This window comes from Pseudoliparis swirei, chromosome 19 (genome assembly GCF_029220125.1).
Source record: "Pseudoliparis swirei isolate HS2019 ecotype Mariana Trench chromosome 19, NWPU_hadal_v1, whole genome shotgun sequence".
In the NCBI taxonomy this organism is placed as follows: domain Eukaryota; kingdom Metazoa; phylum Chordata; class Actinopteri; order Perciformes; family Liparidae; genus Pseudoliparis; species Pseudoliparis swirei.
In genome coordinates this window covers 11,213,443-11,239,920 of record NC_079406.1, presented here as the reverse complement: position 1 = coordinate 11,239,920, position 26,478 = coordinate 11,213,443, and the positions used below count along the sequence as shown (strand labels likewise).

Genomic DNA, 26,478 nt, shown 5'->3' with positions numbered 1-26,478 from the left:
GAGCCGGAGAGGATTTCCGAACCGGTCGTGTCTTAAAAGGACAAAGAGAATCAAGAGATGAAGACAGGGAAGAGAGGAGAGTGTCTGCGGCAGAGTTAGGATGCATGAGTGAGAAGCAGTCAGTTGAGGAGAGAGCAGATAGGACAGAGGAGGCCAGAGAGGAGGGGCAGAGGGTGCGAATGTTGCGGCGTACAGGTGCAGAGTCTGTAGATATGGGTGGGTTGTCAGTACCAGAGAGCGAGAGAGAGTAAGAGATGAAGAAGTGGTCAGAGACATGGAGAGGAGTCACAGTGAGGTTAGAGGTAGAGCAGTTTCTTGTGAAAATGTAGTCAAGGTGGTTGCCGGCTTTGTGAGTAGGAGGGGAGGGACTGAGTGAGAGGTTAAAGGAAGACAGTAAGAGTAAGAGATCACATGACTTCTCTGTCTGGATGTTAAAGTCACCCAGAAGGATGAGCGGGGGCCGTGTTCCATGAGTTCGATAGGAGGACGTCTAGCTCGTCAAGAAATCTCCCAAAGAACCAGGGGACGGTAGAGAACAACAATGTGAAGTTGAACCGGATGAGTAACGGTCACCGCATGAAACTCAAAAGTCAGTGGGATAAGGAGTGGAAGCGGGTAGGGACAGAAACACCATGTGGGTGAGATGAGTAAACCTGTACCTCCACCCCGACCAGAGGGTCTGGATGTGTGGCTAAAGGAGAAGGCAGAGGAGAGAGCAGCCGGGGTAGACGTGTTGTCTGCTGTGATCCAGGTCTCAGTGAGAGCCAGGAAGTCAAGCGACTGCTCCAAGGCAAAGCCAGAGATGAAGTCGGCCTTGCGGTTGGCTGACTGACAGTTCCAGAGGCCTCCTGTGACCAGGTGCTGGGTGTGAGTAGAACGGGTAGGAAGGATAACAGAGGAGGGGTTCCGGTACATGAATGAGCGAGTCCTATAGTAACTACGAGTAGAGATACGCACAGGTATGGAAAAGACACACATATTCAAAAAATGGGGAAATACTCAGCCACCCCCGAAGACTCCGATGTCTTTGTCCTCCGAGTCTTGACTCCAACGGAAGACTCCTATGTCTTTGTCCTCCGAGTCTTGACTCCAACGGAAGACTCCTATGTCTTTGTCCTCCGAGTCTTGACTCCAACGGAAGACTCCTATGTCTTTGTCCTCCGAGTCTTGACTCCAATGGAAGACTCCTATGTCTTTGTCCTCCGAGTCTTTGTCCTCCGAGTCACGCTGACGCTACAGCTGACGCGAAAAACCCCACCCGGTTATGAGCCCAAGTTAGTGCCAATTACCTCCAGCCGCGTTGACACCGCCCCTTGGCTTTTGGTATTCAAATGACACTCAATAGAAACCAGGTGACGATCGCTCGTCCAATCAGTGAAGATTCAGGTGTCGGAACACAGGACACACCTCTCTACCAAAACAACTCCTTAAAACAGGACAGACTAACAATCCAGCAGCTTTAAACAACAAATACAACAGTAACTTTAGCAGATAAAACTAGTTTAAAGAAGATACTTAGCAGGATCCAAGTAGTCAGTAGTCTCGCCTCACAGGTAGAAAATGCACACTTTTATATGTTAACATGGTCATAAAGTCTGTTGAATAATTAAGAACATAAAGTTGAATGTTATTTTATTTTAATGTGTTTGTCATTAGTTACCAATATATATGATCGACCAATAAAGTACCTCATGGCGTAATTATAAAAATTCTAATTTCTCAATATAGAGAGTAAGTGGGCTGCGCTTCACTGCAGCCTACTGCTCCTTAATAATTAAGGATGGGTTAAATGCAGAGAATACATTTCGTTGCCTCTGTACCTGTACTCTGTGCAATGACAATAATTGAATCCAATCCAATATCAATTTGCCTAATTAGTTATTTTTGTAACTGACATAATTTTCCTCCAAATAAATTGCATGGGATGATGCCCACGTTTTTGGTTTGGGCATAATACTAAATTTCTCTAAGTAATTCTAAATCCAATAGGTGGCAGTATGATCGCAGACAATGGCATTGTGAGTTATCAGTGCAGCCGTAACTCGTCTCGTTTATATAATCAAGAAACATTTATAGGAATGTCGATTTTAGAAACGTCATGAGGGAACTTTATTGGTCGATCTGCTGGGAGGCGGGGCAATCCTGGAAACAGTCAGAGTGTCATACAAGTAGTGTATCTCAAATTAAATACAAGTTTGTTTAATAGAAACTCCACATTTTAACGTTTGGCACTCGCTGTTTCTGCTCAGAGCGAGGTTTGTGTAGAAGGCGTGTACATATTTGCCTCTCGCGAAACGTGCAACGTCAGTAAAAAGGCTGGGATGGCAAATACAACGGATGTTTTTATCACGAGTTTCAGCCTGCTGTCCAACAGCGGCGACCCCTAAACATTCGCTGGTAGAAACAGAAAAGGACAGTTTATTCACCCGAACTGCTGCTCGAATCTCTGCTAAATCTGGTGGGAAACGTAAATCAATATCTTTAATGTCTTCATGTTTATGAGTGTTACGGATCTAGCTGCAATTATTTTAAATTCAAAACATGTAACCTTAAACGTTCCTACATATTATTGATGCATGTGTTTAAATGAGTACTATCTGTTAGTTATTTGCTGTATTTTTCGCAGTAGTTGCTACAGAAAAGCTATCCCGACTTCATTTAGGCTAACACTGTTGAAAAGGTGGAGTCGCAGACAGCTTTGCATGGGTTTTTGATAGGATGTCTTCCACTTCAACTGTGAACAATCTTATGATTTGTTCTTCCTTCACCAATTTGCATTGTGGGGGGTATTTTTTGGAAGCAAACACATCTTTTGACAATGTTTGCTTTCTCAATAACACGTTGCAAACTTAAAAAAAAAAAAAAAAAAGCAGAAGTGAACTCAGATTGTCTAACGTAGCTATGGAGAAATCTTCCCCAACAATATTTACAACATTTGCCTGTGCTATTATCGCGCGGCACAGACAGCCGGAGGAGTTTCCTGAAATTACAACAACATTTTTTAAGTTGCAAGTTATAAAATGAAACCTCTGTAGCTTTTGCTCTTGTGTCTGATAGACATTTGAATTGAAACGCACCCTTCTTTTCTTTCCTCCTGAGCTGCTGAGGTGGGGCTTTGGTCCACTCTTTTTGTTGAGCCTGCCGTCATGGCTCGGTACCTAGGCTACTTCACCACCGTGGGCGATGGGCAGCCGGTCCAGTGGGAGGATGAAGAGCTGCACGTAAACAACGAGCAGCTGAGTCCGGCCACTGGCCAGTTTCACACAACGCTGACCTTCAGGGATTCACTGCAGAGGCTCTACGGCTCAGAGCGGTTCCAGGTATACCGCTCGAGTCTTCTCAGTGCATCTGTTGATAAGGGCAATGAGCTATAGCCTATTGATGGATCAAAAAGAAAAGGAAGAAAGTTGCATGTTTCTCCACGTTGATGGCCTTGAGGTTTGTAAAGATAGGGAACAAAAGGACATTTTCAAATAGTTTGTTTTGTGGACCATCGTTTACAACACAGATTACATTTATAAGGATATAAGAAGTGTGTCATGAGAATCTGGAATCATCAAATGTTTATCATTTTATCATTGTTTTAGGATTTCACTCATAACATTGTCAGACAAATTAAAAGAAGTATAAAAATCAAAGCAGGAGAACTAGAAAATTGTCATCCTTATGCAAACTTTGCGATACATTACCCACAATGCTAATCGACTGCTGGCTGACATTTTAGTCAGAGATTAGTTGTGTTATGCTAGCAGCGGCTAATTATTACGGTATTATGGAGGTCTGGGAAGACTATGGGTCAGTGGTTAGCAGGTCCGTCTTTTAATCAGGGAGTTGGAGGTTCAATCCCCGCCCTGGTCGATGTGTCCCTGAGCAAGACACTTAACCCTGAATTGCTCCCTGTTGGTGCAGTTCCCCTTAAATTGCTGTATAATTGACTGACTTTGCTTCCAGGTGTTGGTGGTGTGTCTGGTAATCCTGGATGCCATCTTTGTTCTGGCAGAGCTGCTTATCGATCTGTCTGTGATCCAGTTGGAACATGGCCACCTTGCTCCTGAGGTAAGGTGTTCACTTGCTCCAAGAAAAACGTACAATTCTTATCAAGAGCTTTGTATAACACCATTTGCTGATTGTTGTGCAGGTGTTCCACTACCTGAGCTTGGCTCTTCTCACATTCTTCATGGTGGAGCTGGGTGGTAAGCTGTACGCTTACCGCCTAGAGTTCTTTCAACACAAGTTTGAGGTGTTTGATGGTGTGGTGGTGGTGGTTTCCTTTGTGTTGGAGCTTGTGTTCATCTTCCATGAGGACGCCTTTGATGGAATGGGTCTCCTCATCCTGCTTCGACTCTGGAGGGTGGCCAGAATTATCAATGGTCAGTAACATACCTTGAAGTGTTGCTGTTTTGAATGACACGTTTTGTGTATATGGGTAAAGGGTGGGCTGCTCTGCCTAAGCAGACACATTGCACATAAAAGGTCTCTTCGTCTCTGCTGTAAAACAGGAAGGCGAAGCTTTTGTTACACTTGTGGTAAGTCACTGTGCATGTCTGCATTGTAACGAAGCCTGCGCCTCTATAAAAAGAGTTTAAATATTTTGAGTAAATGGTAAAGTGGTAAAGGAATCTGCACAACCTTTTCCAACGGGCATATGCTATTTTTAGAAACACAAGACTCCTTTGCCAAAAACAGGGGATTTACCAAACAGTACATGGGAGTTGCTGGTCAACACTTCACATTGTCTTGATAATGTTAGTTAATTTTTCTAATGTTTTATAGTAAAATTACTCAAATTCTTGCCACATCTTACACACCTCATATTTGTCATCACTAAAAAATATTGCGGTTTATCTGCACTTAATTAACCATCTTAATGTGGCCCTAAACTAGGTAGTTCTGGAGTCAAATCTTTGGAAAATGATCACAACAAATTGCAAAAGGCAAAGTCATCATGTCTCAAAAATAAATATTATTCCAACTTTATTCTGAATGAAATGTATACATTTTATAAAGAAGTAAATCACACACTTTATTTATTCAAGGCTAATTAGTCTTTGGCAAAATTGAGTTAAAACATGGTCATTTAGATTGTTATTGTATATTATATAACAATAATTGATACTTAAAGACCATGGGCTGACCTAGATATTATGGACACCCAATCAATTCAATTCAGTTTATTTTGTATCACCCAGAATCACAAATTCCAATTTTACAGACTACCTCCTCCTCTCACTGCAGCTCATTTATTTGTGTTTGCAGTAAACATGTGCATGTCAAAAAAGAAAAGCACTACAAGCCTGCATAGTTGATACACACCAAGATTACTGTTTCAATGTGTTACAGGTATCATGGTATCAGTGAAAACCCGTGCAGACCAGAGGATTCACAAGCTGAAGGAGAGCTATGACCACCTGGTTCAAAGAGTCACAGAGCTACAGGAGCGCAGTGATAAACTGGTGATTCATTATAACTTCATACTAGATCAGAACGATTATTTAGATTTACCTTTCTAATCATCCACATACAGGAGCAGATATTTACAGTATACTAGTTGTATCCTACAGTTAAAAACTAAGATGGTGGGTCAGATCAGCTTTGTCAAATCGTTTTGACTTGAGCAGTCAGACAATCCGACGTGCATAATGCATCTTTCCTGCACAAAACCTGGGGGGAATCTGGACACAAGTATTTTGAAGCTCACACCATTGACCTGAGTGTAAGCTTTGGATGATGTTCAACAATGGACTGACTCTTCTCTCTGTCTGTCTCCATCTATCTTAGGAACAAGAGAACCAGAAACTGCAATCCCTCCTAAAGAACAACAGCATAGTCTTCTAACTCATCGAGCTAACTCTTGTGGAGCATGTACCTCTCTGCATTATATTAAAACTACACTATGAACTTTTCTTTTTGACCTGATTTCAGTATTCCTTTCACTAGTTGACGGATCCTTAAATCTTTCCAAGTTACCTGAAGAGAAACAATCTTTTTTGAATATCTGTATCAGTGGATCCACATCCAGGTTTATCGTCATGCGATGGAAGTCTGCATACTGTATGTTTAATGAATGTCAGATAGTCTAATGCTACTGTATGTCACACCATAAAGCTACAAAGTCATGGCCCTGAGTTAATAGTAAATATATATTTTTTAAACTCACACTGATGACTTGTACATTAAACTAAATGTACATCTTCTAAATGATGTTAAAAAACGTATGTATGTTGTGAAAAATAAATAAAGTAATTTCATTGATTAAAAAACATGTTTAAATTTTTTACAAACTAAATTATATTTACAAAATATATATAAATATATTATATAAATAAATGTACATATATATAAATAAATAAATAAGAGAGGAATTCAAATGGACTTTTTCCATGTGTGTTCTGTGTTCAAACAAAAGGGAAGAAGAAGTCAAAGGGGAGTTTGGCATTGATGGTGGGCGTGGCTCTGTAACCAGGAAGAGCAGCAGCAGAAACTGGTACGAAGGCCACAGAGCTCCTAATTGACAAGAGGCTGCTTCCTCCAGACAACTTGTCCTAAGGTAAAACAAAGAGTCGGACAAAGTAAAAATGATTAGACTGTCATTGCAGGGTTATTTTTGTGTTAAAACTGGAAAGTGTCTGCCAGTATTTATGAAAAAACGACTCTTACCAAACTGGTGGTGTTGGTTTGGATTACTTCTTTGATGCTCACTATCTGAGCTTGAGGGTTGACCAATGATCCATATTTAGTCCATTCAATTTCTATGTGAAGCGACATTGGGATTCTGCACTTCTGTGCTTCCTGCAAAACACAAACAAACTACTAGATTGGGAGTTTTTCCTGATCTGATGTGAGATTTTGGGACTGGGATGTCTATATGTACAAATTGTAAAGCACTGGGCTATACAAATAAACTGAATTGAATTGATTGTGGCCCACAGCAATTGGGTGTGGGCGACTGTGGCTCAGTGGTGAGCAGGAACGTCCTTCAATCAGAGGATTGGCGGTTCGATCCCCGGTCCGCTAACCCATGGCGATGTGTCATTGGGCAAGACACTTTTTTTGCTCCCTACGGTGTGTGATTGTGTGTTAGTCTTGATGGGCAGGTGGCACCTTCCAGCAGTGTGGGAATGGGTGAATAATGAAATGAAGTGTTAAAGCACTTTGAGTGGTCTGAAGACTAGAACAGTGCTACAGGTCCATTTAACACAGATTCAATGAATTAAATCAGCTTTCTATCTTAGCCAAAATAAAACATCTAAAACTTTAATTTCAATTATATGACTTGAAGAATGTTGAAGACAGTTGTATGAAAAAACACTACCCTCAAAAAAGTAGTGATTAGCAAATTCGAACATATGTACAAATTAGGTTATCTTCCAACAATCAATATATGTGTTATGGAATGAAAAAAAGGCACTTTTACAAATAAAACTGCAGGGAAATATGATTTACACTTCTCCAATCAGATTCAGGATAAGACTAGACCTGAGGCTCTTTTCTGTTTTGAAACCATGCTCACCCCAGGATTGAATGTGCTCTCAATTGGCACCCAGTCTGATGGATAGTCTAGCGGGGAATTTCCAAAAGATGCGACAAACATTGCATTGGGTCCTCTCAGAACATCCAAAAGCACCTGAAGGACCAAGGAGCAGTTGACAGCATCTTCCAGTCTGTGGGGACAAGACCATCACCATCATATATGCATTAGGACACAAGGAAACACTGTACCTGAACACATTGAGCAGATGTGTTGCATGTGTTGCCTTAATGTGCAGCCGGACACAGAGTCCAGACCGAACAAGACAGGGGAGCGTTGATGTGGTCCCTGCAGACAATCCTGGTCCTCAGCACTATGGAGAAGAGATACTGTGTCTCGAGGGTTGACGCTTCGAGCAATCCCTGTGACGACAACTGCTAAGGACAAATCTGGGGCCTTGTAGCACATCAGAGCATCATCCCTGTCTCATCAAACACTGTCAAAGTATCCATACTACTGCGGTCAAAAATATATAACTAAAATGTTCACACTGATTCATACTGTCGGTAAATCAAGGGGAGGGAAATCCAGCGTCCAGGCAGGTAAAGGATATTCTGCTGTTCTTGTTCCAGACACAAGAGGTAGTCCAACCACATAACCTGGATTTCCACTGTAGTGGACGGCCACCTCCTCCCCATTCTCCTATTTAATAGACAAAAGCTCCGGTACATTATTAGGGACCGAGCACGTAGTCAGATCAAAGGACTGATTCATTGGCAGTGCTCCATAGTATGGTCTGCTTCACCTACATTCACAGGTGGTTGGCTGGTCTTAAGCCCCACCTGACCAGGGCAACCTTTGAAAAAAAATTCTAACAATAATTTTAAAGCCATGTCAGTAGGCATATATCATCAATGCAATCTGCAATCAAGACACAGGTTGAGTGCTCGGGTGTCGACATCATCGGACTAGTTTTTTAAAATGTTTTAAAAATCTGCATTCTTGCATGTACAGGTTCACTCTAGTTTTTTTAAAGTTTCAGTCAAATCTCAAGCTTTGTCCGATGTGTAGCCTAGTATAATATAGAAATGGCAACTTTCGGGGCAAATATAGTGGACGTTTTGAGTCAACTGAAAACTGTTCTATTAGTTTCAATAACTCATATACAATAGAAAGCTCAAGCTTTACTCATAATGCAGATCTGTTCCTTTTGGCTATGCCATCCTTTAACTCATACTGATCTTGTTTTATTAAACCTTTTTTTCAAGTAAATTCTGTATCTACTAAAATGGTGTTTCTGAGTGCAACATATCACCCTTTGAGGACAACACTCCAAGACACTTAAACATTGTCAACCTGGACAAATGTGATGTGAAACTCCTGTTCCAGGCGTAGTGCTGCTTTACGGACAAATCCAAGTACCAAAGACACCGTCACATTCACTATTTCACCAGCTGGGTTGTACTTAGTCACATAAGCAACCTATGGAGTGAACAATTCCTAATTAGTCCAGCTGACAAGGATTTAAACATTTTTTTTTTAAAGAGTTTGAATTTTATGTCTTAAACTTCAAATATAAATTTCAAAATACATGCTGTGTGTTGGAGTAGACTTACCTTCAGCACCACATTAGCACAGAAGGTCGAGTTCAGGAGAACAGGGTTGAGGTGTTCTTCTCCATTGACCTTCAGCGCTGTCTGAGTCCCATCGACAGACTGCAGGACGACTGAAGCCACCTCCACAGGAACAAGCTCCAGCAACATCACACGCATCTACTTTAGTTAACCCAAATATTTCTTAACTATTCGATGGTTCAAGGCTTTTGATCATCAGAAAGTATCTGCCATTCAGTACAGCCCAGCTGTACATGCATGCCATGATATTTTCACACCTATCATACTCTTTCACTACCTGGTCACAAGCCTCACAAACATTTATACAACCCATCCTATCACTGTTTTACAAGACATTAAAAATGATGTATAATAAAAAAGATGAGGTGGCACCATCGTCAGATCTTGCAAAAACATAATATGTTCAGTTTTAAAAGCTTTATAAGCTATTCCATGTCCATATGAAATAAAGTCAAGTAAAGTCATCACATTGCAGCAGTCAACCTCAACCTTTTATCTGTGCCAACTATGCCACATGTTTTTGTGGTCCCCCTATTCTTTGCGCAAAACAATTGTCAGTGTCTTGATCATTTTCCTGGTGAAGTAGGAGTCGTGATGGCATGTGAGTTTTTAATGTTACGTCAACAATGTAAAGTAATGTGAAGACATCATTTTCAGATAATGGATAGAACATGCGACAAAATACACATATGACGACACGATTGTGTTTCAAGATAGTTCTTACGAGGTTGTAGCATTAAACCTGATTCTGACTCCCTTAAATGATGAATCACTTATCAATCAATTAATTTTTTGTCAATCTCCTAATTTAGTTAAACAAAAAAGATATACTTACTGCTGCATCTTGAGTCTTCCCCTGTTGAGTGAAAAATATATTTTTTAAATGACTGTCAACTGATTATTTGTGTTTTCAGCATAACTCATTAATCTTGTGCACAAAAATTCATGCAACCATTTGTAAATGGTAAATGGTTAATAGACTGTACTTGTATAACGATTTTCTAGTCCTCCAACCACTCACATTCCATGTCCTCATTCACACCCATTCATACACTGATGGCTAAGGTGCCACGTGCCCATCAGGACTAACTAACATTCATAAAATATGCACACAGCGCAGGAACAGCCTGCGGGAGAAATCTCAGGTTAAGTGTCTTGTCCAAGGACACATCGACATGGACTAGAAAACCAGGGATTGAACTGCCGATCCTCTGATTGAAAAACATCCCTGCTCTAATGATCCACAGAGTCCATTTTTTGATCAGGCAGTGGAAAATGCCTGAAGCAGATTAACAAAAGGTGGCCAAAACAAAAACTCAACAAAGAGAAAATTACAAAATCTTACACACACCAGCTGTTGGTAATTGCACTTTCATAAAATTGGGGAACCCGCAAAACACTTTACTGTAAATCAGGTGGATTGACATTTTAATACCAGTGCATCTTCTGGAGTGCATTAAACATCCCTCACTGATGTTGTCTTTGATGGTGAGAGTGTTTGAAGGTAAATGTTTTGCAGGGTAAATCACTCACTGCAAAGAGCCGGATGTCGGTGTAGGTGTCCATGCGAAGAGCGGGCAGAGATACACAGTCCTGCTGCAGGACTACACGCCGAGAACACCAGCTGCTCTGATCCTTTAGAAACACTAGGGAGATAAACAGAAGCAACAGCATGCAAAAACTCTTTTACGGCTGTTTGAATTATGAAATGACAATGATAAGACATACTTAATATTCTTTATTATGTATTTTCGAAGATGACAGACTATTCCTTTTACCAAATACAAGTAAGCAAATTATGGATTTGACAAAACTATTAAACTGATGCAGTATTAAACATAATAGCATGTAAAGATTAAATAATCTCAATATGATTACATAATATTATGGAGGGATTTCTGACGAAGCACATCTACGCCACTCTCCTGAATATCTGCTGTATAACCCATATGTTACAAGGTATAATTCACACTTATCAGCCGTGTGTCGCTGTTTTTACTTCGGATGCACTTTGTACTATGCTTGTTATAGGTATTATGATAGCAGTCATGTGACTCATGTCCATAAGTGAGACTCAGCAGGTCCGATCATGACTATACCCTGACCTGTTTATTTTAAGTTGTTATGACACTGTCAAAGTGTTCTGCTACTCCAATTTTGAAAATGTATTCAACTATTTCAAAGTCAGTTTTCCACATTATGTATGGTTTGTTTGGGGGGTGAAAAGATCTCTTTATTTCCTATCTCTTCATGAGAAACACTTAAAACCGACCACTGAGTGAGTCACTATCGGCCAAAGGCTACTAAATGTAATACAAATACTAGCACATCAAATGCAGTACTCTGTGATCTCAATCCAGCTTTTGTGCTAAGGAACACTTTGTGTTATTTGACAATCACTTTGAATGTGTTAATGTGAATAATGAATTATAAGAAACTTTACTTATTAAGTGCTTTTCAGAACAAAGTTACAACAAGCTTTATATGTTTGAAACAGTATTACACGTTTGAAGACATTTGAATACCTGAAAGGTAAATAAAACCAGGCAGAGAAATAAAACCTCTAGTAAAAAATGTATTAGCTGATACGTTTTAAGAAGTAATTAAAAAAATGTCATTGATTCTGTAAACCTCAAACCATCAGGCATCAGCTTCATGAGTCAAGAAGCATTGAATGAGAAAGCCCAGTCATCTTTATTCTTGAGCCTGGACACATAAACAACTAGCAGAATTTGCCTGGGGATCTGATGCTTCATGGTTTCTAATACTAACCAACATGTAATTAAGGCTGCAATCACAAATCAATCATGAATTAAATCTTTAAAGAACGACAAAAAACTGAGAGTGTGTGGATGTCCTTTCTAACACAAAGGAAATGCAGGTCTCAAAACCGACTGTTAGTTAATACAGGTATATAGCTCAGACAATCACTGCTCAAAGTGAAAAGTAGAAGAGAAATTACAGAATGTAGTTTTATGTGGGAAAAAAACATATTTTTGTAGATGAATACATTTAAGCCAAAAGGTGAGCCCATGTAGAATAATCTAGAATATGAATTAGGCTGAGTGAAGTTTGATTATATTTTACAACATTGCATTACTTTACATTATGGCCTTGCTCTGAAAAAAAAATGAAAACACTATTGTATTCCATGTTTCACATATTTAGACCTTAAAGTCTTTTTTTCTGGTTGTGTGTCAACAAACCTTTTAATAAGTTCAGTGTTTGGACCACAGCAGTTATAGAGTCCTGCTTACGGCTACGAACAACAATTATCTGAAAGTTACAGATGTCTCTTTCCCAATGTAAGTCAAGGGGAAAAAGTAATTTTTTGACCCCATGGGTCTCGAGACGATACAAAAAATGTGCAATTTCACTATTTGGCCACGACCTAAAATCGGCCTCAAGCGTGCCGTTCTTCTTTCTATGCCCGCCTGTTCATTAATTACGCAAGCCACTTCCTTGTTTTGGAACAGTTGGTTTTTTAAAACTGATGCAACTGTATTGAAATACACACCAACTGTACTCGAGCAAACTGGATTTTTAGGCCTCTGCTATGAAAGCCTCATTAGTCTAATAATCTGACATAATTTACACTGTTTTCTTATTTGTGTTACAAACATTGCTGAGTCAGTTGCTGACTTAATGACTACTCCACTTACAGTCACACTACTTTTTACCATTCATCATTATCCCATAATTATCACAGTTTAGCAAAAGTTACACTGTCCCACATTACAGTGGGTAGAAATTACCTGCAGGACTGGTGTCCATGCAGTCAGCAGTGATACAAGGACCTGGCAGCCAGAACATTCCTCTCTGTCCACTCTCTCCCGCTGTCACCATCACATCCCCAAACTGAAACCATAAACCATCAGCAGAATGAATATTGCTCTTTTGCAAAAATTACAAATAATCAGTTGTTTGAGACGAATAAAACAGATTAACAGTTCAAAGCAGAGATTTGCCTGGTATCCAGACAAGGACTGGAGCTGTGCAGGGGTCACCAAACCACCGTTCTCCTCTGAGCCAAAAATAAAGCTGGTGAATTCCTTAAAAAGTGAGTCAAAGTTGCTTTCAGTTGGAAGAGCAGGAGAAGGGTGAGATAACCCATCAACACCTAGACAGAACAAATAAACAGCAAATGAGACAAACTTGGAGATGGTAAAGTACTTTGTTACATGGCTGCATACTGTACCTACAGGTAGCCATACAATTACATTTTGCATAACACACTCTGAAATTTAGAAAAATTACACCAGAAAAAAAAAAAAAACTATATTCATAGTTCATTTCAAAGCCAAATGAAAGATCATTAATGACTTACGGTTCTGTGACTGAATGCAGAAGGCGTCATAATTAGTTTTGTTCCGGACAGATGACTTTAGCTCTGAGAAGCCATCAACCGTTCTCCCTAATAAGTAAGTTGCTACATCAATGCTGCACAGCTGCTTTTTGCCACTTGAAACAAAAAAGAAACACCAATGATTAGCCAGAACATATATTGTATGTACAGATTTTACATTGCTTATAAATTGTGAATTATCACCGGCCTAAAATCGACCGCTGCCCTCGGGTCAATAACTATTTCCTCAGTCTCCTTTACATTCAACACAAAATGGTTACTGTAACACCATTCATTGGATCCATCTCTCTATTTCAGAGTGGTAAACTGATGAACTGTTGTCTCTGTGCATTAGGCCCTTGATGGCTGATCATTTGAGAATTTAATAGTTATCAGGGTGGATTCTGGTGCAGATGGAGGAGGACGAGGGTTCCGACACAGCCCTGAGGGGCATCAGTGCTGATTAATGATTTGAGGTTGCATTATTAACCTAACACACTGGGAACTATGGGCACAAAATTTAAAGAAATACAAATTTAATTTAATTGATTTTGTATAGCACAAAATCACACCCGTCTGTTTTAATTTCTAAATTACTATGTGATACAGAATTCTATTCAAAAACTGAGCTAAAAATCAACAAACAGTAGGAGTACATAAGCTTTGGGGTCTTACAGATGTTGATGTGTGTGTGATGCTATTAATTCCATCGTCTGTGCAACAAATCAATGTTTTTCAGGAACAGGTGCAGTTATTGATTTCTTCCATAAGGTGGGGATGGTGTAGATATCTACAGATGGGGCATCATGCTAATGTCAGTTCCTCTGCAGATGTTTAAGGAGAAATGCAGAGATGCCATCTAGCCCTGGAGCTTTTTAAGTTAAAGGTCTGCCTAAAGGAGATTGGAACTGGTAAGGGCTAATCACCAGCCTTGCATCCTGGTCGAGCCCTCCTTCTCGGCTTTTAATTAGGGCCAGAGCACCAACGTCGTCGGAGAGAAGGACCTATTGTTCTTCTAATGTTTATTATTATTAAGGCCCGAGCACCGACGTAGTCGAAGCGAAGAACCTATTGTTTTTCTAATGTTTATTAGGGCCCGAGCACTGAAACGGTCAACGCGAAGGACCTATTGTTTTTCCTAATGTTAATTATTATTAGCCCTGCAAATACTAATGCTAGCCCAAAAGGCTTCTGATGTTTCGTGGAACAATGTTGTAGGGGCGATTCTTGGCCGTGAAAAAAGGTGCTAAAAATGTTCGAAACATAACTAAAATGTATTCACAAATATAAAGTCCTAAATTTAGTTACCCAATAGAATTGTAATGCTTCAAAATGATAACTTGGCTCGATAGCGCTCTCTAAAAAATGTCATGCTTTAAACTCAACCGGAAGGCCATTTTTATTTATTTATGAATTTCTCATGTATGACCAGCTTAAAAATTGAATTTTTGTATTTAAAAAAAATTTAATCTGTTTTCTGCTTTCTTGATACTTATAAATACTGCGGTCAAGCCAGCCTCTACTTCGAAAAACAGTCAAGCCAGCCCGCCCGATTTTTTTTCAGTACACGTATATACCAGGCATTACGGTACGAGCGTGTGAAAACGGTCTTCAAAATAAGAGCACACTTCCGGTGAACGTGATGACGAAATACGCTTTTAAATACAGATATAGTGATAGATTAAACTAAATGAATGGATGACAAATCATTAATTGTATGAATGATGAATACAAGAAAAGAAAGAAGATAACTATTCCAATAGTGGGAGATTCTGATTTAGAATTTCAAAATGAATGATAGAGAAAATCACGTTCATGAGCAAATGTGTCTCTAATTTTAGAGTCGGTTTAGAACGAAATGGTGCATAGCTACAAAGTAATTTCACTTCCGATTTATAGTATACCACCTCAAGATGTCACCCAGAGACAATTCTGACGTTTGATTTCAAAATGAAAGCACGTCAAAGAAAATAATATTAATCATTTTCCAATATTTTACATTTCTTTAAAGCAGATAATTACAAGTCTATCCAAAAATGACACTGCAGTCTTGTTATTGATGACCTCCGCTATGTCCATGATAATTTGTATGAGATATTACTTTACAGATTGTCAGGAAATTAAAGTTAAAGTCAGCTAAAAATAAATATTATTAGCATATTTCCAATATTTGAATTTTCTTTAAAGCAGATCATTACAAGTCTTTACAAAAATTAAATGACACTGCAATCTTCTAATTGCGGACCTCTGCTATGCCCATGATTATTTCCAATAGATATTAATGTACAGACTTTCAGAATATTAAAGTTAAAGTCAGCTAAAAATAAATATTATTGCTCTTATTTTGAAGACAGTTTTCACACACTCGTACCGTAATGCCTGGTATATACGTGGTCTGGGTCGTGGAATTCCTGCTACCAACTACGCCACTGCCCTGTTGAGACTCCGCCCACTGTTGAGACTCCGCCCACTCCTCTCTACCTCCATCTGCCTGATGGATCGTGGAGATCTCCTTCGTGGAATATGCCTACTATGAACTACTCATACACTCTGTCATATTCATTGAATGTATTTTAACTCTAAATCTGTCCTTCTGTACACATTACATCTATTGCACCTGTCCATCCTGGAGAGGGATCCTCCTCTGTTGCTCTCCTGAAGGTTTCTTCCCCTTTTTCCCCCTTTGGGAGTTTTTCCTGATCCGATGTGAGGTTTTGGGGCAGGGATGTCTATGTGTAGGCTACCGATTGTAAAGCACTCCGAGACAAATTTGTAATTTGTGAAATTGGGCTATACAAATAAACTGAATTGAATTGAATTGAATACGTGTACTGAAAAAAATTGGGTGGGCTGGCTTGACTGTTTTTCGAAGTGGAGGCTGAGTTGACCGCAGTTAATATACCATGGCGACTGAAAATTATGCAAGACACAGCAGGCTAGTCAGCAGCAACCCCTCTCTTCCCTTTGGTAACTGCGGTCAAGCCAGCCGCCACTTCGGAAAACAGTCAAGCCAGCCCGCCCGATATTTTTCAGTACACGTAAATACCAGGCATTACGGTGCGAGTGTGTGAAAACTGTTTTCAAAATAAGAGCGAACTTCCGGTGAACGTGATATGACGAAACACGCCTTTAAATACAGATATAGTGATAGATTAAACTAATAATCGAGATTAAAAATCACGAATGGTATGAATGATAAATACAATACATAAAAGAAGGTAATTATTCCAATATTGGATGTTCTGATTTAAAATGTCAAAATAAAAGATATAGAAAATCACATTCATGCGCAAATGTGTGTCTAATTTCAGAATAGATTTAGAACACAATGGTGCGAGCCACACTGGGGGCTAGCAGAGGTCACCAATAACAAGACTGAATTGTAATTTCTTTCATGAAAGTTAGGGATTTGCTTTAAATAAAATTCAAATATTGGCATAATATTAATAATATTTATTTTTCGCTAACTTTAAATTGAATTTTCTCCCAATCCGCACAGTGATATCTCATGAAAGTAATCCTGGGCCTATCAGAGGTCACCAATAACAAGACTGCAGTGTAATTTCTTTCAAGAAAGTTAAGGATTTGCTTTAAATAAAATTCAAATATTGCCATGATATTAATAATATTTATTTTTTGCTAAATTTAAATTGAATTCATTCAAAATCCGCACAGTAATATCTCATGAAAATAATCATGGGCCTAGCCGAGGTCACCATTAACAAGACTGCATTGTAATTTCTATCAAGAAAGTTACGGATTTGCTTAAAATAAAATTCAAATATTGCCATATTAATAATATATATTTTTTGCTAACTTTAAATTGAATTCATTCAAAATCCGCACAGTAATATCTCATGAAAATAATCATGGCCTAGCAGAGGTCACCACTAATAAGACTGCAGTGTAATTTTTTTCAAGAAAGTTACGGATTTGCTTTAAATAAAATTCAAATATTGGCATAATATTAATAATATTTATTTTTCGCTAACTTTAAATTGAATTCATTCAAAATCCGCACAGTAATATCTCATGAAAATAATCATGGCCCTAGCAGAGGTCACCATTAACAAGACTGCAGTGTAATTTCTATCAGGAAAGTTACGTATTTGCTTAAAATAAAATTCAAATATTGGCATAATATAAATAATATTAATTTTTTGCTAACTTTAAATTGAATTTATTCAAAACCCGCACAGTAATATCTCATGAAAATAATCATGGGCCTAGCCGAGGTCACCATTAACAAGACTGCAGTGTAATTTCTATCAAGAAAGTTACGGATTTGCTTAAAATAAAATTCAAATATTGCCATAATATTAATAATATATATTTATTGCTAACTTTAAATTGAATTCATTCAAAATCCGCACAGTAATATCTCATGAAAATAATCATGGGGCTAGCAGAGGTAACCTATAACAAGACTGCGGTGTAATTATTTTCAAGAAATGTAAGGATCTGCTTTAAATCAAATTCAAATATTGGCATAATATTAATAATATTTATTTCCCGCTAACTTTAACTTAAATTCCCTGTCAATTTGTACAGTAATATCTCATGAAAATAATAATTGGCCTAGCAGAGGTCACCGTTAACAAGAATGCAGTGTCATTTTTGTCAAGACTTGTAATGATCTGCTTTAAAGAAATATCAAATATTGGAAATATATTACTATTATTTTCTTTATGAAGTGCTTTCATTTAGAAATCAAACATCAGAATGTCTTGATTATCTCTGGATGACACCTTGAGGTACTCTACCATGAATCAGAAGTGAAAATATTTTTATAACTACGCACCATTTTGTTCTGAATCTATTCTGAAATTAGACATTTGCGCATGAATGTGATTTTCTAAATCAGAATATCCCAATATTGGAATAATTACTTTCATTCATTTAATGTATTCATCATTCATACCATTCATGATTTTTCATCTCTTCAATTAGTTTAATCTATCACTATATCTGTATTTAAAGGCGTGTTTCGTCATATAACGTTCACCAGAAGTTCGCTCTTATTTTGAAGACAGTTTTCACACGCTCGTACCGTAATGCCTGGTATATACGTGTACTGAAAAAAATCGGGCGGGCTGGCTTGACTGTGTTTTTCGAAGTGGCGGCTGGCTTGACCGCAGGCTTTGGTACAGGTGGGACACTTGCCTGACGTAGTCCACTAAGCAGCCGGTGAACAGAGCCACCTCCTCACTACATGCTCTATCACAGCAGCAGTTGATGTCACACACATCCGTGTCTATGTCACAGGGACACACGCTGCCAACTGAAACGCAGTAATGCTCAGGTTAGACAAATACATTCCCACAACAACGCCGTTTATACGCCTTGGTGTGTGTGTGTGGGGGTGCTGTTTGCTAAAAGAATATACATAACAAGGCATACTTGAATTATACGTCAGCATGTGCATTGTGTGAAGGCATGTTACAGCACCTGCACATCTTTGATATGTTTGCGTGTGCACAGAACATTGTACAAGTTGTTCTTATTTTTAAAAACGCATTGACCCTACAATAATGTACACAATATCGTTGTAGAACCGAGTTAGCTACGCTATTTAACGTAACGTAATAAGTAATAATTGAGGAGTGTACTGAGGTCTAGCCACAGATCACCTTCAGTGACAGGAGGGAGCAGACGGCGGGTGACGGGCAGAGGTTCAGCGGGCGTTGTCGGCTGAACAGGCTCGTCTGTACTGATGTAGTTCGATGTTGTTGGGGTTGTCGAGTCAAACTCTGTCGGCTGTGTGGTTGTATAGTTGTCCGTAACATTATATGTTACGTTCTGGTCACCATATACCGTATTCAAGTTGTAGCTTGTTGTATTTCCGTGTGCAGTTACGGCAGTAGACAAGAGAAACAAACAGAATAGGTTTGAAGTGGTCAAAAACACAGCGGCTGAAACCGCCATCTTTGTTTTAATAGTTGCTATGGTTCTTCTTCTTAGTTTGTTCGCCTTTTATGAAATACTACTGCCACCTGCTGTCCGAACGGGATTGTTTCAGTTCAACCAGGAGAAGGGTAATTTAGCCTAAATGTGATTTGAAAATGGTAGGCTACATGTTACGGCCTCTCGGTAGTCTAGGGATACACAGGCCGTAACATACAAATAATAAGGGATAACCCTAACCCAGAAGCAAAAAGGCGTCAGGGTCTCCAAGGCCAACACAATAAAACAAAACCCCAATGCTAACTAGAAAACAAAAGATCCCACTGACTAGTGTTGTTACGAGATGTGTCGACGCTTCGAAGCGTGTGTCGAGTAATGGAGGGGGCGTTTCCTCGAAGCGCGTATCGAGGCTTGCTTCATTTAGGGGAGGAGCCAAAAATGATGACGTCCGAAGCCTCGCTGCCCGGCTGTACCACGTGACTGCTTCGGGAAGTGGTTCAGATTTTGCCGGGAGGTTTGACAGCAATATAAACCCCTCAGGCTCCATTCAAAATGTGGGTTGTTGGTTGAGAGTTTGGAGAGTTTGGAGAGAGAGAGACAGTTTGGAGAGTTTGGAGAGAGAGATAGTTTGGAGAGTTTGGAGAGAGAGATAGTTTGGAGAGTTTGGAGAGAGAGAGACAGTTCGGAGAGTTTGGAGAGAGAGACAGTTCGGAGAGTTAGGAGAGAGAGATAGTTTGGAGAGTTTGGAGAGAGAGACATTTCGGAGAGTTTGGAGAGAGAGACAGTTCGGAGAGTTTGGAGAGAGAGAGAGATAGTTTGGAGAGTTAGGAGAGAAGGATAGGTGATAAGATGGAGCCAGCTAGGAAGAGGAAGATTTCCCCTGTGTGGGAACACTTTGATTTGATAACTCCTAATAAGGTAAGCTAAATCTAACTCTATTTAAGACTCATTAGGTTTGCTTATCAAGAACTGTATTTTTCACAGTTTCTTATTTTATTCAAAGGTGAGGTGTTTATTGTGCTCCAGGGAGTTGGGGTACAATAACAACACGTCATCCATGCTAAGGCATTACCGTGCCTTGCATGAGAATAAGAAGGAAACTGGAGCTTCACCCAGCCATGGTAAGTCATTACAATATTACAAATGCACCATCACAATTTTTCCCTGTTCACTTTTGTTTATTGTGCAAATAAAGACAGGTAACAGACACTGTATGTATTCTCTTTTAACCAGCCACCAGAAAACAAGAGCTGGATGAAGCCCTCGTCTCCATGATAGTGAAGGACACACAGCCCTTCAGTGTTGTGGATGATGTTGGATTCAGGGTATTTGTGTCCAAACTGGATCCTAATTATGTTATCCCTACAAGGCAGGTGTGTATGGGTGGGTGCATGCATGAAACAAATGAGTACTTTACTGTGTCTCACAGTTCAGCACTATATTGTTTTTCCTTTAGGCTCTGAAGGCCATGGTGGAGGCCAAGTATGAGTTGGCTAAGGAGAAGGCTAAGGCTAAAATGGAAAAGGTGGTTGCTGTTAGCCTTACTTCTGACATGTGGACATCCATCAATATGGATGCCTACCTGGCTGTAACATGCCATTTTGTGGGTGAGAAAACCAAACTCAGTTCAGTGCTGTTAGGAGTGCAGGCGTTCCCCCAATCACACACTGCTGAAAATATAGCTTGTGTGAAAGCCTCCCTGATGGAGGAATGGGGAATCACTAATAAGGTGACATGCATGGCCACTGATGGTGCTCCCAATATGGTTGCCTGTGTGAGAGAGCTGAAGCTTCGGCACCGTATTTGCATTGCACACACACTGAATCTGATAGTGAAGAAGGCACTTGACCAGCAGCCTGTGCTCTCTGGCATCCGGGCCAAAGCACGGAAGTTGGTTGGCTTCTTTAGAAGCAGCACCACTGCTAAGGTATGCTCTTTCCTTTTATTCCAATTTCTAATCACGCTAATAGTTTGTCTGTGTTCCTACTGCAGTCATTTATTGGCCTACTCATCTGTATCTTAAAAGGAGAAGCTTACACAAGTGCAACTTCATCTGGGGATGGCAAACATGAAGCTAATGCAAGAAGTGGAGACCAGATGGAACAGCACATATTTGATTCTGCAACGTTTGATGGAGCAAAGGGAGCCAGTAGGAGCAGCGTTAGCTGGTTTACAACATGACGTCTCCTTCCTAACAGCAGAAAAATTCAACATTGTTCGAGCGTGCCTTTCTTTGCTGTCTCCCTTCTTTGATGCCACTGTAGAGCTGTCGGCAGAGGAAAATGTGTCTGCCTCCAAAGTGGTTCCCCTGGTGAAGATGCTGGAGCACACCCTTCAGGAGGAAATGACAAAGCCGGCACCTGCAGCAGCATTGGAAATGGGAAACCAGCTCATCAGGCAACTCCGTGAGAAGCTGTACACTTTGCAGTCGATGAGCATCATGTCTCTTGCTACCCTCCTGGACCCCGATTTAAAGTCATAGGATTTTTCAGCCAAACAAAAGCCACCGAAGCAATAAAACGACTGACCTCCGAGTGTGCCACCATTATACGGTCAAAACAAAGCAGAGAGGAAATCCCCCAGGCTTCCACCTCTCATGATGTCACAGGAGGTAATCTATTATTTTACATTTTGAGATCAATTATTCCGATGAAAACACTTCGTAACATGATCTGTGGGTTCCTCTTAGGCAGCAAACTGTGGCATCGTTTAGACACCAGCGTCATGGAGGCACAGAAGACTCAAAATGTAACAGCAGATGCCACTGTGGAGGTCCAGCGCTACCTTTCCGAGCCAAATATAAGCAGGCTGGAAAACCCTCTGGAGTACTGGGAGAGGCAAAAATTCCTGTATCAAAATTTATATAGACTTGCTCTTGCGTTTTTGTGCACGCCAGCATCTTCTGTACCCTGTGAAAGGGTGTTTTCAAAGGCCGGAGAGGTTGTGTCAAAAAAAAGGAATCGCTTAAAACCAAAAACTGTTGAGAAACTGTTATTTCTGAATAAAAATGAATAAAATGTCCCCTGTCCTGTACATCACTGTCCAAGTTCCACAAGCATATTCAGTCCCCTCTTCCTAGTTCCACAAGCACGTTCACTGTCCTCTGCCTGCTTAAGCCCATGCCATTTTCCTAAAGTGACATAATAACATTATTACACAACCTGCCATATCATATGATACTACCATTTTGGGAACATTTACACACAGAATACATTCAAAACATATTTTATTCTGCACATGTGATAATTTATATACAGAAATTATTTGGCCATACATTTTTGTAATTCATAGTCATACCCAACAGCCATAACAGATACAAAAATTCAATGCATCACATTATGTGGTTCAGATACAGCTGCCTGTGATTATGCACTTGGCCAGTAGGTGGTGTCGTGTGCACATGAAGCTTCGAGTAATGAACCCTTTCTCGATCCAATTGGCTGAAGTGGTTCGATGCCTCATGAGGCTTCATCTCACCATCACTACCACTGACCTACCATAGAAGAAAAGAAAAACAATACTGAGCTCCCTGACTGACAACAAAACAGGAGAAAACGGGCACAACAAAAATGGCAGAGAACCCCTACACAGCTTGACCCAAAAACACACAAATGGTGGCCTACACCTAGGCACCATGCCACAGAATGGTCAAGCTCAGAGGTGAAGAGATTGAGACACTTGATTTCAGGGTGTATATATGTCCCGCCCACTGATTAGGCGACGCCTAACAGGGCCGTCTCAGTCACGGGACGTAACAGTACATTTACTAGCTTTCCCCACTTTGGGACTAATAAAGGATTCTCTTATTTGATCTGAATCAAATGATATGTAAAGCTGCATTCACATTTGTTGTTATCTTGAATGCATAGGAACAGAGACCTAACACAGTATTATAATATAAACAAATGATCACCTCATGAGGATGTGTTGGCGGTTTTCTATTCATTGCATTCAAGCAGATAAAAAGCCACATCTGCTTGATGGAGCCGGTTTCTGTCCCCTTTATGGATCTAAGTTCAACAAACACTCTCCTCTTTACTCTTTCTTTAGCTCAGACACATGTTCTTGTTCACTTAGTGCTTGGTGTCAGTTTGAGATTTTAAGCCAAGATTGCATGTAAGGAAGCTTTTACAGCCTTAATTCTCTAGTTTTGTTAAACATTTTGTTCGCAGTGTTTTTGTTATCCACAAGATGGCAGCACAAGACAGTGAAACGCAGAAATACTTACATTTACTGGAATCATACTTTACAGTTTTTTTCAATCGCTAACAAGCGCTCACCCATACTTCAGATACTTTTTCTAAATTCTTAACACAGACTCACACCTACAAAGCACAATTGGCCAAATGCATAATTTTCTTGTCAAAAGCACATTTTGTTAAATATATACTAACTCTTCATTTCAAAATAGAACACATCTTTTTCTGCAGACACTAACTTTACCAAAACACTGGAAATCTGACTCAAAATGAAATTATTCTGTCAAAGAATAACTCTTGTTTTCACTTCACAAGCTCCTTCCAGTCAATCAAAGTACACCAGGTTTCAAAACACTGGCTATTGTTGACATTACAAAAACTGCATAGACTTTTTTGTTTCAGTTTTACAGGTATTTGCGTGCAAAACATGCAATCCACTGTTTTTACACTACATTTCTTGGTTGGGAACTGTTTGTCCACATGTAATGTTCACATTCAAAAGCATTCCAGTAAAAAACGAATCGTTTTTTTTCTCCTTTACTGTTTACTACAGGAGGTACAGTACAAATACTGTTTACAGTATGATGGAACAGAAAAAGTTTTACAATATTGCTTACAGTGAACAAAATATCCATGAAACACACCAGAGCATTCTGAAAAAAAAAATAACGGCAACAAGCCCAGATAAAAAAGGGGGGAACTATTGTTCCTTTAAAAAAATTACAGTAAATCCAAACTATTTATTTTTTATTTTTTACAAATAAACTATGTTTTGTGGCAACGGCTGCAATAGCTGATTGAACAACATTCGGTTAGTCAATGTAGGCGGTGTCTGTATGATCAACATCTCAACTGGTCATAATCAAAATGTAAATTCAAATCCAAAACTTGCTAAACACATATTTCCCAAAAACATTCCAAACTCTGACCTACCACCAGGAGATGGGGAATCAATTGTTTGTTTATTATCAGCTGAGATATATTTTTTTATTACTGATATCATTGCAGAAGAGGTTTTTAGACTGTATCAAAGGTTTGGAATATTGTTTTTGCCATTGTGGGATGTTGTGTGTTAACATTTGTAAATAATACAAAAACAATCCATAGTTTTGTTGGGAGGTATAACTTGTCTGTTAAGAAAATGTAAGCATGATGGAAATGTGTTCACTGACTGCATATTGTTTGAAAATGACATGAAATGTGTGAATGGTACGGCCACAAAAGACCGATGCTGTGCTAATTGTGTTTAGAGTTTTGAAAATGTGACCACTGTTTGGACAAACGCTTGGTAGCGCCTGAAAAAAACTGTAATCCAGAGAGAGAAAAAATCACCAACTATTAAAAAAATGGGAATTGCTGTGATTGTATAAAATCTCTTAAAATAGATCAGTTAGAAAGGAAATAACATGTGGGGTAAAATTATTGGATGGGACAAATAATAGGTCTGTCTGAATGTGCTGAGGTGAGGTCCCGGGTTGAACTTCTACTATAGTTTCATGAGTCATTCTGATTGTCTGCTGATCCCATATGTAAATTACATGTGTGCCAACCATAGAGAGACCTTAATTAATTTAATCACCGACTTATTTTTTAGGCCTCTGCTCGAAATGACATACAACAAAGGGTGTATCTCCTCTACCACAAGGGCTATTTCAATAGCCCTTGTGGTAGAGATACTTCTCCAAAAGTTGATGTTAGAATAAAAGTAAACACTTGTAAAAAATACTTCAAATGTGTAAATATCAGCCTATACTGGTTAAGATTAAATGGAGATAGCACACAGCACACATTTAAAAAAGTTACTGGTTCGCCTTGTAAAAAGCACTTATTATTATGATTATCTCTTTGGAATGATGCAGCTGAAATGTTTTAACTTCCTCAGAATCTTAGCATGAACAGTATCTCTGAAAAGTTTGACTTTGAAAAAGTGAAGCGGAACAAAATTAGAGCCTTGTTATTAAAGACAGTTTAGGCCAGGTCTCCAAAATGGGCATTTGGGTACATTGGGCACCATCTGTGCAATTTAAGTTTTCTCAATTACCAGACTATATATATCACTTTTATATTACTAATGGGGTTCAATACATTTTTTTCATTTAATCTTCAAAGAATAATCAGCATTTGCAGACCGTAAAGCGATGATGCAATTTGTTTTGCCGTGTTCTTTTGCTTAGATCTCGGTGATGGTTTCTGCTAGGACGTAGCTACTGGTTGCTAGGCTGGGAAAACTGGCAAGTGAGCTGGCGAATTATAAATAAGATATTTGAGTTCTTATTTTAGTATTGTGTGAGTTGTGTTTGGATCATTTTAAAAACGGCTTACTAATTATTGTAGCTCATGTTGTGCTGTTTAATTTGATGTGAAACATCATTCTATTATTTTGTCATTATTTTTCTGGTTTTACCTGAACCCCATCTGAATCCCAACAGGCCCACAAAAGGTTCTTAAGGCATTCCAAATTGTAATCGATGAACTATGCAACAATTTTCACCAGAGATATTCACAAATGTACATATAAAACAGATAAATGCAGCATATACTCACATTTGAGAAGCTAACACCAGAAATGTAATCTATTTCAATAACTTTAAAAAATATGTATCGCATTTTTGGCTCATACATTTCTGTAAATTACCTAATCATCTTAAAATAAACATCCCTTACAGGAAATACTGAGCACCGTTTCTGCAGGTTGCCAAATGTAGCTAAGCTGCTAAATTCTTCTCCATTGTGTTTACAAGTTTGCTGCTTAGCAGGTCGTGTACAGAGCCCTTTCATTGAAACAGCTGCCTGCTGCATCTTCAGCTGAAATTGAAGCATGAATGAATTATTTTCCAATAACATAGCTGTTAGCACTAGTTAAAAAAAATCTCTGAAACAGCCAGTCCCTTGAGGCCTTCCTCTAAAACCACTCCCCCAATAGCAGTA

The 26,478-nt window shown here is 39.2% G+C and overlaps 2 protein-coding genes and 3 long non-coding RNA genes across 10 annotated transcripts; 2 read left to right on the top strand and 3 right to left on the bottom strand.

Moving 5' to 3' along the window:
- The first annotated feature begins 1,190 nt into the window (after nt 1-1,190).
- hvcn1 (hydrogen voltage-gated channel 1) lies at nt 1,191-5,903 on the top strand. 2 transcript variants are annotated; one of them, XM_056439579.1, is made up of 6 exons: nt 1,611-2,467; nt 3,100-3,320; nt 3,952-4,056; nt 4,139-4,370; nt 5,341-5,453; nt 5,779-5,903. In XM_056439579.1, exons 1-6 carry the CDS (start codon nt 2,338-2,340, stop codon nt 5,833-5,835), a joined length of 858 nt encoding a protein of 285 aa, XP_056295554.1. In that variant the 5' UTR covers nt 1,611-2,337; the 3' UTR covers nt 5,836-5,903. The 2 variants fall into 2 exon arrangements, with proteins under 2 accessions (XP_056295555.1, XP_056295554.1); XM_056439580.1 differs by having other exon boundaries at nt 1,191-2,458; nt 5,341-5,903.
- On the bottom strand, nt 2,184-3,165 carry LOC130209758 (uncharacterized). Its single transcript, XR_008834687.1, has 2 exons — nt 3,078-3,165; nt 2,184-2,980 (listed from the first exon to the last, which is right to left on the bottom strand). It is a non-coding gene; the product is annotated as an uncharacterized LOC130209758 (long non-coding RNA).
- LOC130209757 (uncharacterized) lies at nt 3,286-4,241 on the bottom strand. Of its 2 annotated transcripts, none has more exons than XR_008834686.1 (3): nt 4,151-4,241; nt 3,941-4,072; nt 3,286-3,375 (listed from the first exon to the last, which is right to left on the bottom strand). It is a non-coding gene; the product is annotated as an uncharacterized LOC130209757 (long non-coding RNA). The 2 variants fall into 2 exon arrangements; XR_008834685.1 differs by having other exon boundaries at nt 3,941-4,068.
- Nucleotides 5,904-6,243: 340 nt separating the features above from the next.
- On the bottom strand, nt 6,244-19,657 carry tctn1 (tectonic family member 1). 4 transcript variants are annotated; one of them, XM_056439575.1, is made up of 14 exons: nt 19,078-19,639; nt 18,611-18,728; nt 13,430-13,563; nt 13,071-13,222; nt 12,858-12,960; nt 10,636-10,748; nt 9,938-9,958; nt 9,085-9,240; nt 8,825-8,950; nt 8,082-8,170; nt 7,755-7,892; nt 7,511-7,661; nt 6,658-6,789; nt 6,244-6,542 (listed from the first exon to the last, which is right to left on the bottom strand). In XM_056439575.1, exons 1-14 carry the CDS (start codon nt 19,370-19,372, stop codon nt 6,396-6,398), a joined length of 1,875 nt encoding a protein of 624 aa, XP_056295550.1. In that variant the 5' UTR covers nt 19,373-19,639; the 3' UTR covers nt 6,244-6,395. The 4 variants fall into 4 exon arrangements, with proteins under 4 accessions (XP_056295550.1, XP_056295551.1, XP_056295552.1 ...); XM_056439576.1 differs by having other exon boundaries at nt 9,085-9,222; XM_056439577.1 differs by having other exon boundaries at nt 9,085-9,219.
- Nucleotides 19,658-21,401: 1,744 nt separating this feature from the next.
- Nucleotides 21,402-22,372, top strand: LOC130209759 (uncharacterized). Its single transcript, XR_008834688.1, has 2 exons — nt 21,402-21,962; nt 22,041-22,372. It is a non-coding gene; the product is annotated as an uncharacterized LOC130209759 (long non-coding RNA).
- Nucleotides 22,373-26,478: the final 4,106 nt, after the last annotated feature.

What these genes read in the sequence shown, in the direction of transcription:
- hvcn1 (XM_056439579.1), top strand. Translation starts at nt 2,338, where the DNA reads ATGTTTTTATCACGAGTTTCAGCCTGCTGTCCAACAGCGGCGACCCCT. An exon ending in TGCTAAATCTGGTGGGAAAC is followed by an intron (nt 2,468 to 3,099) that starts GTAAATCAATAT and finishes TTTCCTCCTGAG; the next exon opens with CTGCTGAGGTGGGGCTTTGG. An exon ending in ATGGCCACCTTGCTCCTGAG is followed by an intron (nt 4,057 to 4,138) that starts GTAAGGTGTTCA and finishes ATTGTTGTGCAG; the next exon opens with GTGTTCCACTACCTGAGCTT.
- tctn1 (XM_056439575.1), bottom strand. Translation starts at nt 19,372, where the DNA reads ATGGCGGTTTCAGCCGCTGTGTTTTTGACCACTTCAAACCTATTCTGT. An exon ending in CTGCATTCAGTCACAGAACC is followed by an intron (nt 13,223 to 13,429) that starts GTAAGTCATTAA and finishes TGTTCTGTCTAG; the next exon opens with GTGTTGATGGGTTATCTCAC. An exon ending in TCTGGAACAAGAACAGCAGA is followed by an intron (nt 7,893 to 8,081) that starts ATATCCTTTACC and finishes AGTTGTCGTCAC; the next exon opens with AGGGATTGCTCGAAGCGTCA.